This window comes from Capricornis sumatraensis, chromosome 5 (assembly GCF_032405125.1).
Source record: "Capricornis sumatraensis isolate serow.1 chromosome 5, serow.2, whole genome shotgun sequence".
NCBI classification, from domain to species: domain Eukaryota; kingdom Metazoa; phylum Chordata; class Mammalia; order Artiodactyla; family Bovidae; genus Capricornis; species Capricornis sumatraensis.
In genome coordinates, this window is record NC_091073.1 from 73,173,525 (window position 1) to 73,185,546 (window position 12,022).

Below are 12,022 nucleotides of genomic sequence, written 5' to 3' on the forward strand. Positions count from 1 at the left end.
CAACTAAATAAAATTCCTGTCAAGAAAAGCTGCTTGTAAATGAAATCACATTTAAAATAAACTGCCTCTGACCCAAAATAAACACGGCTCTTTATTTTATTTTCATTAGCATCCATTATCAAGGCCAGCATCCAGTTTGCCACAGAAACGAACATCCATTCAGGACCTTGCTTTTAGGCTGCCCATTTTTTGGATTCAGCTGACACATGTAGATGTCATTGATGTTTTGCATGGATCACATTGTTTTTTCTATCAATAGTAAACTACTTGTAAGCCTAGGGCTAGAAGCTACTTAAAAATAGGTTAGTATGAACAATTTCATTTCACTGGTAGTAAGTAGTCTATACTATTCAAAGTATACTTTTAGGTTAGCATGGTCTACAATTAATTATTATCTGTTCCTACTGTTGAACATATTTTACCTGACTATATTCTGCTTAGCCTATAACGTTTTAAGCCTGAAGCTTAAATCCTGTGTGGATTCCTCACAACAGCATCCCAGATCTGCCATGTCCTAACATCTGGCACCTGACTGCCTAATACTGTTTTGCCCTGGACTCAAACCTTTTAAAGGAGTTCAATGATACACAAATACAAGTCAGATGGTATATATACAATTTACATATAGCACTTCAAAATGCCCTATACTAAGTGTTAGGTTCATATCTTAGATAACTAGTATGCTTAAGACAAGCTTAAGTATTTTAATAACTATAAAAAGAAAAATTAGAAAGTCTGTATTTTAAATTCTTCTTAACATTTATATTCTAAAAGAGTACTATATTTAAGAAAATTTAAGACCCAGGACCAAAAAGACATTCAAGATGATCACAAATAGATTTGACTGAAATTACATACCTCTAAAAATGTGTCCACTTTAATGTCAATGCTATACACATCAAAGACATAAAAAATACATCAGTTTGATTTGGGTTTATGCATTACATGTTTAATCACTTACTGAGAACATTTTTTTAAAAGTTACACTCTTATCAGGAAAATGAGGGGAAAAAAATACATTTTCTGTGATTTTTATGCCGCAACCACCACTGTTCAGTAGATCATTTAATATAAAGCAATTAGACCAACAAGCTTGTTCCATTTCCCCATCAGACAGAAATACAACTTTAGGATGGCTTTAAAATAATTATTCAGGTATTCTAAAGTTTTTCAGACATAAAATTAGCAAAATATGCTTTCTATTAATTCCTAAAGCAAACATCTGAAATATAAAAGGATAGTTGCTATCATTGCTATCTTGCAAACATGTGATCTCATTCTACATGCAGCTCCCTTTCTAAAGAAGTTTAAAAATTTTTTTCATGGGCTAAATTATGAAGTTTCTGTATTCAAAGAATTACTTTGCAAGACTTATGATAAATTCTTTTTACTACATAATTTTTAATAGTCATGCTTAAACAACAAGGTCAACAATCTCGTAAATATTCTGCTAAATAACACTATACATCTTTTTTTTTCAGTGTGGTAACACTAAAATAATCCCTATTTCCTTCATTCATATAATTTTGCACAATGGGAAATAAATATACAAACACACAAGAATTTCCTAAGCAGGTAAGATTAACAGAGGTTAAAATTACATTTATTGATAGTGATAAGCCAAAGACTGACCCTGACCCTAGTAACACCAAACTCAAAGTAGCTCTTGGTCAAAAAGTGCGCTAGAGGGTACACGAAAGTGACACCTGTGGTCTCCTTAGTGCTCTATTTGAGGTGATTTTTTTTTTTCAACTGTTAAACTGTATTATTAACTCCTAATACAAAAGTAACTAGTCAAAATTTAAAACATTCTGATCAAAATGGGTCTGTACATGCCTTTCAAACACCTGCTGGTCATAGTCAGGAGGGAACTGCTCGCTGCACATTGGGCACACCTTCCAGTGACTTTCAACATGTTCTTCGAATTTGCTCTGATCATAGTTGGGAGGGAACATTAATTCACAGAGTGGACATTTCTTCTGAACATCAAAGCTTGAGGAAATAAAATGAAAGAATTACATGTCTGATAATATTTCTAACAGCAGTAATCTTCAGATATGGCAAGACTGCATTTATCTAGTTAATATCAGGTATCAGCTTAACTTACCTTGAAACTCTTCAGTTACTCCAGGAACCTTTTTCTTGGTCCTAAAAGCTTGCTATTGACAACTGTGTAAACCACTTATAAAGACGCTAAATTTATTTAACAACTAGATTGACAAAAACCTTTTCTCATCAAATCGAAAAAATACAATCACATTATGTGAAATGAGGCTCAGTGACAAGAATTCTTCCATTGTTGACTAACAGAATATGCCTTTTGTAAAACTATAAAGATTAATTGAACTTGTTTCCCAACAGCGCTCACTCAGTTTAACAACTAAAGTTGTTTACAGCACTGGCTCTCAAAGGACTGTATGTATCAGCACCATCTGCACGGGTACACTAAAATACATATCGCCGGGCCCCACGGCAAGAATTTTAGGTTCAGGAGGTCTGAGTTACAGCCCTGGATCATACACACATTTCTAACAAATTTTTAAGGACCATACATTGCGAACCACTGGTAATCCCAATTCTACACAGAAAAGAGAGAACTTACCTGGGATCAAAGCAAAAGCCTGTTCCATGCCCACGTAAATGCTGACTTGGAGGATCAGGAGCAGTGGGCACTTTCTCATCTTCCTAGGCAAAGAACAATTTTTGCAACTTTTGAGAAAAATGGAACCAAACAGAAGTCCCTCAATTTAATCAAGCACCGTATAAAGGAAGTAAGATTATACTTTAAAAAATTTTACTTCTGTTGTCATCAGATTTTCCTGTGAACAGAAGTTTGAAAGTAATTTGTTTTTACAGAGTATTTCACTGTGGACTAAGTCTTACCTTGAAATAAAAAGCAATATTCAGTGGAACGGAGCGTGTACTATACCTGAATGTGTGAATGAAGGAAGATCAATAGACTTCTGACCTATATGTAGGTAACTTTACCGTATTTTTATCATCCATACATGGGCCACTATCATAAAAATCTTAAGACTATATTACTTTTTCTATTATTCTCATTAAATACCTACGACAGGCAGGATCTTTGACAATATACATCCACTGTACAATACGTAGAAATTAAAGGAAAACTAGAAATATCTATGAGGTCTGCATGTGTATTTTGTTGGCAAATACATGAGAAAATTCAACTGGAAAACCGTGTTAAAAGCAAAGCAATGCACCAAACTACAGGTCTCAAAAACCCTGTTGTAAAATAATCAGATTATTTTTTTTAATATTTAACTACCTGATGAACAGATTATCAAGGCAGCCTCCTGAAAACCCTGTAAATGTGAGTTGGGATCAAAATCAAAATGCTGGTTTGGATTCCCATGCCTGCATCCCAGTGGTGGTCACTTTACAGACTTGCACACTGCTGCTACATCAACAAGGGTGAGGATGGCATTACGCGCTGTTACTCTGACAATTATCCCCTCCTGAACGAATCGGGGGGTGGGGTGACACAAGGCTCCCCACCCTCCCCCGCCCATGTGCATCACCTGAGAAAACACTTCTGTTGGCAAATGATTCCCTTAGGCTATACTTGAGCAAAAGAAAAACAGGATCAGTAATCTAATAGGAGATTGAGAAGCTGAGGAATACTGAACAAGTACTTCGTATACTTCAAAAATTAAAAGTCTTTAAGTAAAATCCAGTTTTAAAATCTAAACATACTAAGAGGGAAGCTGATACGTAGTTGAATCTGCTAAGCTTAATATGTATAACAGGTAAATTGTGATTCTGTGCCACATTACTCTGGCTGCCAGATTTAGGCCCTCCAGTAACAATACCTGAAATATGAATCGGCTTAACTACATATAAAATAGTAAACAAAATTTTCTCATATATATAAAATATATTAATTTTTAAAATTTTGAAATGCTATATAAGAAAATAAAAACATAATGAAGGGTCTCTTCATATTCTACATTTAGAAATTCTTGAGAGATATTTATAATAAAATACAACCTTCTGGTGTCAAATGTATTAATGGAGCCAAAAATCTCATAACTACCTTTTGTCTTTTAATAACAGCTATTTTTCTGGGCTCCAAAACCACTGCAGATGGTGACTGCAGCCATGAAATTAAAAGACGCTTACTCCTTGGAAGAAAAGTTATAACCAACCTAGATGGCATATTCAAAAGCAGAGACATTACTTTGGCAACAAAAGTCCATCTAGTCAAGGCTATGGTTTTTCCAATGGTCATGTATGGATGTGAGAGCTGGACTGTGAAGAAAGCTAAGCACCGAAGAATTGATGCTTTTAAACTGTGGTGTTGGAGAAGCCTCTTGAGAGTCCCTTGGACTGCAAAAAGATCCAACCAGTCCATTCTAAAGGAGATCAGCCCTGGGATTTCTTTGGAAGGAATGATGCTGAAGCTGAAACTCCAATACTTTGGCCACCTGATACAAAGAGTTGACTCATTGGAAAAGACTCTGATGCTGGGAGGGATTGAGGGCAGGAGGAAAAGGAGACAACAGAGGATGAGATGGCTGGATGGCATCACTGACTCGATGGACGCTGAGTTTGAGTGAACTCCAGGAGTTGGTGTTGGAGAGGGAGGCCTGGCGTGCTGCAGTTCATGGGGTCACAAAGAGTTGGACACGACTGAGCAACTGAAATGAACTGAACAGCTTATACCAATTCATTGCCTCCATGAATCAGCTAACAAGAGAGTCTGATGCAGAGGTGCTAGATTCAGATCAACCTATCAGACCTGTTAACCCAACTGATAAAATGTGGACAAGGGGATTAAAAAAAAACAATTTATATTTTCTAAGCCATATATAATTTGGTAAGGATAACTCTTATTCTATTTTCTACCAGAATAAAAGGGTAGAGGGACTCGAGTAGAATTCTAGATAGAATACTGAGACGTTCATAAAATAAGAAACCACCTACTCAAGAGAATAGGTTAAGTATGTAATAAAATCTGAGGAGTCAATTAATATAATATAGTCCCTGGCAGTCTTGTCACACAAAAGGACCAAGTTTTCACTCACAAATACAGTTACTCCATTTTACTCATTGAGCTTGGATATTTCCAAACCGTACTAGCTAGCTTATATACAACAAATTAGGGAAATGAGGCTATGAAGGCAGGCTCACTGCCAGCAACATAAAATGGCTACTGTTAAAAAAGAGAAAGGTAGGCAAGAACCAAAAACATCCAACAGGATTTCAACACTGCATCATACAGCTTTACTATATACATTAAAAGAGTGTGAGGACATCATTCAATACTGATTTTTTAATTAATAAACTTCAAATTTATTAGTATTCTATTTTAGAAAGCTTTCACTTAAAATAATCAAGTTTTAGCACTGAAAGTTGTCAACTCAAAAGGATTCTGAATAGCAGGTTTTAAAATATAAGTACCCAGGTATTTTCGCAAAACTGCTTAATACCACACTGAAATGTATTTATGAACAATTGCAAATAATTAAATTTTTCTTAAAATATTTTCAATAGAATTTTAATCTACAAAGGCCTAAGCCACCTACTTGTTCATATACCTTTAGATCCATCAGCATAATGCTCTTTCTAGTGCAAACTGGTTTTTAAGCAAAGGAAATATATTACAGTAAACTGAAGCCCTATTTGAAACCCAAAACTTCTCACAGGATGCTCAATTCAAAATCTAGTGTATAAAAATATTCTTATTTTTTATCAAAGCATGCTGCTGCTGCCACTAAGTCACTTCACTCGTGTCCAACTCTGTGCGACCCCATAGACGGCAGCCCACCAGGCTCCCCTGTCCCTGGGATTCTCCAGGCAAAGAACACTGGAGTGGGTTGCCATTTCCTTCTCCAATGCATAAAAGTGAAAAGTGAAAGTGAAGTTGCTCAGTCGTGTCCGAGTCTTAGCGACCCCATGGACTATAGCCCACCAGGCTCCTCCATCCTTGGGATTTTCTAGGCAAGAGTACTGGAGTGGGGTGCCATTGCCTTATCAAAGCATATCACGAATTTAACTAATCTCTTAGACAAAGATACATTTAATCATACTAAATTCAAAACACAATCATGATCATAAAAATATAATTACCATATGAGACAATTCCATTTCTGGGTATATGTTCAAAAGAACTGAAAACGGGAACTCAAATAGATATATTGGTACACTTAGGGTCACATCCACGTTATTCACCATAGCCTAATGGTGTAAACAATTCAGATGTCTACCAATGGATGCGTGGATTAACAAACTGTGGCATATGCATACAATGTATGGTGTACACTAACATTATTTAGCCTTAAAAAGGAAGGAAATTCTGACACGTTATAACATAAATGAATCTTGAAGACATATGTTGAGTGAAATAATCCCACCACTAACAGATAAACACTATATATGATTCTCCTTATATGAGGTATCTGCTGCTGTGCTGTGCTTAGCCGCTCCGTCATGTCCGACTCTTTGCGACTCCAGGGACTGTAGCCCACCAGGCACCTCTGTCCATGGGGACTCTCCAGGCTACTGGAGTGGTTGCCATGCCCTCCAGGGGATCTTCCCAATGGAGGGATCAAGCACAGATCTCCCACATTGCAAGCAGATTCTTTGCCGTCTGAGAAACCTGGGAAACCCAAGAATACTGGAGTGGGTAACCTATCCCTTCTCCAGGGAATCTTCCTGACTCAGGAATCCAACCTGGATCTCCTGCATTGTAGGTGAATTCTTTACCAGCTGAGCTGCCACGGAAGCCCTAGGTACTAGAATAATCAAATTTGACAGCTGACAGGCTGAAGCGGGGGGCGCGGGGGGGGGGAGAGAATGGAACTGCCATTTAATAGAGAATTTCTGTTTTGTCAAGATGAAGAGAGTTCTCAAGACTGGTTGCACAATATGAATATACGGTTGACCACCGAATGATAAGGATTTGAACTGAGCAGATCCACCTATATGTGGGACTTTTTCAGTAGTAACTACTACAGTCCTACATGATCTGCAGTTGGCTGGATCCTCGAATGTGGAGCCATGGATATAGGAGAAAGTGCAGATACAGGGGACCGACAAATTATACTCAGATTTTTAACTGCATAGAGGGTTGGCACCCCTAACCTCCACGTTGTTTAAGGGTCATCTGTACTTACTACTATAGAACCATGTATTATAAAATAGTTAAGATGGCAAATTTTACATTATATGTATTCAACCACAATAAAAACTGCAATCATGATCAAACCATCAATATGCACCCAGTTACACCGTTTGAATCATTAGGATTCAGATAATCAGCATTTCTCAACCTTTGCCAGGAATTATTAATTGAAACAATTTAGGTATCATTTTTTTGTTTGTCTAGGTGCTTAAGTCGTGTCCAACTCTTTGCAACAGCTGCCGTACCCCACCCCACCCCCCCACCATGGACTATAGCCCACAAAGCTCCTCTGTTCATGGAATTTCCCTGGCAAGAAGAATACTAGAATGGGTTGCCATTTCCTTCTCCAGAGGACCTTCCTGACCCAAGGATCAAACCCGTATCTCCTACTGTGGCAGGCAGATTTTTTACCACTGAGCCATTAAGGAACTAGTAATAAAGATCTACCACCTAATAGAGCTTTTACTAAGGTGATAATTATAACTTTAGCTCAAGAACATCCTTTAAGAAACATGTGCTAAGGCCAAAACCAACACATAAGAACAGAGTATCAATAACTCTGGGTAACTATTACATAAAGTTTTAAATAAATCTTTATCCCTCATAACTCTGTATTATTAATATTGGTCAACATCCTCTTTTCATGAGATGTTACTATTCAAACTCCTCCAAACATCCATGAATTTGAGCAAACTGGGAGACAGTGAAGGACAGGGAAGCCTGGTGTGCTGCAGTCCACGGAGTCACAGAGTTAAACACAACTTAGCAACTGAACAACAATAACAAACATCCATTTCCTGTACTATGTCAATGAAGGAATATCAACTGAATTTATAACTATAATTTAAAGATTTTTTTAAAAGGAAAATGATTTTATAAGATCTCTATTACTTTTCAATTGTCACTTCTCAGATACATGCACCCCTATAGTCATAGAAGCACTATTTACAATAGACAAGACATGGAAACAACCTAAATGTCCACTGACAGATGAATAGCTAAAGGTGATGTATATATATATATACACACACAACAGAATATATATTATAAATATATATAATATTCTGTATATATACACACTATATATGTACACACACACACACAACAGAATATGTAGGAGGTGCTCAGTTGCTCAGTCAAGTCTGACTCTCTGCGACCGCAGGTTCCTCTATCCATGGAATTTTTCAGACAAGAATACTGGAGTGGGTTGCAATTTCCAGTCATAAAAAGAGTGGCCGTTTGCATCTACATGGATGGACCTAGATATTATCATACTAAGTGAAGGAGTCAGAAAGAGACAAATACTAAAATATGACACAAATTAAACTCATCTATGAAACAGAAACAGACTCGCAGACTTAGAGAACAGACTTGTCACCACAGCAGGGAGAAGGGAGGTGGATTGGGAGTTTGGGACTAACAGATGCAAAGTATTATATATAGAATGGATAAACAACAAAGTGCTATTGTATACTACAGGGATATTCAATAACCTGTAATAAATCATAATGCAAAAGAATGCCTGAAAAAATGTTACTTTTCTCCATGTCCAAAAATTAACTCAAAAGCTAGAGCTACCTTAGATAAATCAATGGTTTCTGAGATATGGCACCAAAAGTGCAAGCAAAAAAAAAAGGATAGGTAAGTCTGACTTCATCAAAATGTAAAACTCTGTGCTGCAAAAGATACCACCAAAAAGAATGAAAACACAACCCACAGATGGGAGGAAAGATCTTTTAAGTCATCCATCTGGCAAGGGACAAATAATTCTATTTTAAAATGGCCAAGAGACATAGGTATTTTCCCAAAGAAAATATACAAACAGCCAACAAGCATATTAAAGATGCTCAACGTTATCAGCCATCAGGGAAAAGGAAATCAGAATCACAATGATATACCATTTCACACAGCCCCTTTGAAAATCACAGATCCCTCTGAGAACTAAAAAAAAGCTCATCAGAAAAAAAATGTCTATACCAAAATTCTCTCTCTTTAGTTGGGTGATTCACAGTGAAGGATTCATGGTAGCTGCCAACAAAACTGCATACTAGATTCACAGTAAGGGATTCATGTAGAAAGCTGCCAACAAACTACACATTAATAGAATGTATGAGCCTCAGTCTTTCAGAGATAGAGGAGAAGGAAGTAAAGCTAGTACGGGTGGAAGGGAAACACATTATACAAAGACAAAAAAACAACTGGAAAGTGAGATGTGTGTTAAAGAAAGTAATTCAGCCTTGCCTGATGGACTTTGGTCTAAACATCCTAGTGTACTCAAACTTTATTAAGCATATGATCACTAAAAGATTTTGTCTGATTCTCTGCAAATCTGGAGTGGAGGTAAAGACTCCTCATTTCTAACAAGTTCCCAGGAGATGACAATGGTGTTGATCCAATAATATTTTTGAGTAGTAAGGGTTTATACCATGATTCCAAAAAGTGTGCAGAAGGCTAGGGCACCAAAGCAAATTCACAGAGGTACTATGGATTATTTTTAATTTTCTAATTGTCAGATACCATGTAAACAACTAGTTCAAGACAGCTCACAGTTTCAACATTAGACAGTGCTATGTTCCTTTCGATGACATCTTAAGATTTTGGCAGTTGCTAAGATATAAAGCAGGTGCCTGGTGAAAACCACTTTGAAACAGAAAATGAAAATGGCTTGTCCAATCTGATTTCAAGGTTTGAGAAGTCATCTGGTGGTCAACAGCCACATATATCCCATTTGGAACAGGTTATTTAAGAAAAATATGACTTTCTTTCATGTGTATTTTTTTTTTCAAATGGTTAATTACTACACATTTGTTAGGAAATCATTAGTAGTTCTTTTGGCCTATGAAGTTCTATGAAAAAAAATTTACTGAGATGCTAAAGGTGCCATGAACTAAGGAAGTTTGGGAACCTCTGATTTAGACTGATAGGTGGTAAAACCACAGCTTCCATAGTCCAACTAATGAGGCTGTAGTACACTTACCAGCTGTATGAACTGAAGCAAGCCAGTTAGTATCTCTGTTTCCTCCATTTTAAAATAGAAATAGTAACAGTTCCTACCTCATAGGACAGCTATGGAGAGTGAATATATTAAAACAATGGCTGTCAAAACTACAGAAACATCTGTAGCTATCACCATCATCATAATTACAGTGTTACAGTTACTGCTACTACAACTATTAGGTAAAGGGGAGTGAGTCATAAAAGGCTTTTTGATCTGATAGAAACACAGTTTTTGGTGTAGAAGGGAGGGAATTATGGCAGTATGGGGGATATGGTGCAATATGACTAGAGGGGCCTGTAACTGCTTCAGCCCCAACTCAAAGGTACTAGGTCCCATGGCTGTTAAATACTTCCAAGGGCAAAGAACCAGAGAAAAAGAACAGGTCAACTCAAATCTGCTTTCTTTATTCTAACTAAAATGACTAAACTATTTCATTTGCAAGTGATTTTTGTTGTTGTAAAGACAAGAATTAAAAAAAAAAAGGTCTGAATATAATGAAAATTAGTTTGTCTAATGTGCAAAATTTTCTGATAGCAAAATACAATTACCAAAATGTGCCTATTAAGAGCCCTTCCATCTCATTATCAAATTTAAGCATGTCAGCAAATGAGCACAAGATTCTAACACTGTTTCTCATGGGTTTGCAGGAGGGCAAAGCACACAGATCAGAAAGAACATTCTGCTAATTAAACTGAAGCAGATGACTACAGTAGAGAAGGGCTTGTCACATGTAACATCTGTGCCAAGAATGATCAGATTAAATATGCAAAATGTGAAGTGAAGGTGTGAAAAAGCAGGAAGATAATACTCTAGACTTCAAATAGGCTACAAAAGTTCTGACAGTTTTCCTAATTATTCCCAGTAATGGACACAGGAGGCCAAAAGGCAGGAGAGAGAAATACATTTTTCTCCATTATGGGTGTTGAGCTCTAGGGCTATATCATGCCTGTCTGAACACTGATCAGTTTCTGCAAAGGTTAATAGCAATTAAATGCAGCAAACTAGATTAAATGAGAAACAGGTCATGATACCACTGTACTTGCAAAGAGCACGATAAAGCATTTCTTTTAAATTCTTAATGCACAGAAAATCCAACTAGAGCTGCTATAAGAAAAAGGTCTATCTATTAAATGGTAAAGAAATCTCCTAAATGAAAAAAAGAATATCATGCTACATAAACCGATTCAATTACCATCGGTCCATCAGTATTGTGCTGCCGAGATTAAATACAAACGATGTCTACAAGAGTATTTCTCTAAAAAACTATGATACACATACTTCTTCCTCTTTCTAAGCAAAAGATAACAAAGAGTTCACCTTATAATTTAAAAAGGGATATACTAGTTAAGTGCAAAACTGAAAAGATGCACACCAGAGGATAATACTGTCATTAACACTTTCCTTCTTCCAATCTAGAACATCTATAATCCAAAGAATACAGTAAATTACTCTGATAATTAAGATTAAACCATCTATGACTACAGTTAATACTGTATAATATATTTGAAAGTTGCTAAGACAGACCTTAAATCTTCTCATCACAAAGAAAAAAATTATAACTGTAGATGATGGACGTTAACTAGACTTATGTTATTTTGTAGTATATACAAATACCATTATGTTGCACACCTGAAATTGGTATGTTACAGGTCAACTGTGGCTCAACTTTTAAAAAAATTTTAAGATGAAATTACATTGGGGGCTTCCCTGTGGTATAGAACCCACCAGCCAATGAAAGAGACACAGGTTTGATCCTTGATCCAGGAAGATCCCACATGCTGCAGAACAAACTACGCCCGTGCATCACAACTATTGAGCCTGTACTCTAGATCCCAGAAAGCATGAGTACTGAGCCCAAGTGCTGCAACTACCGA

At 36.6% G+C, this 12,022-nt stretch overlaps 1 protein-coding gene across 3 annotated transcripts in view; it reads right to left on the reverse strand.

Moving 5' to 3' along the window:
• Positions 1–202: 202 nt before the first annotated feature.
• Positions 203–12,022, reverse strand: part of TAX1BP1 (Tax1 binding protein 1) — a 90,454-nt gene continuing 78,634 nt past the window's right edge. For 2 of the 3 annotated variants that reach the window (XM_068972338.1, XM_068972337.1), the window contains exons 17-18: positions 2,603–2,685; positions 203–1,992 (exon numbers count right to left, since the gene is read on the reverse strand). In XM_068972338.1, the coding sequence (XP_068828439.1) occupies positions 1,791–1,992; positions 2,603–2,685 (285 nt within the window). In that variant the 3' untranslated portion in view covers positions 203–1,790. The remainder of the gene's footprint in view (positions 1,993–2,602; positions 2,686–12,022) is intronic. The other variant, XM_068972336.1, reaches the window with a different exon arrangement.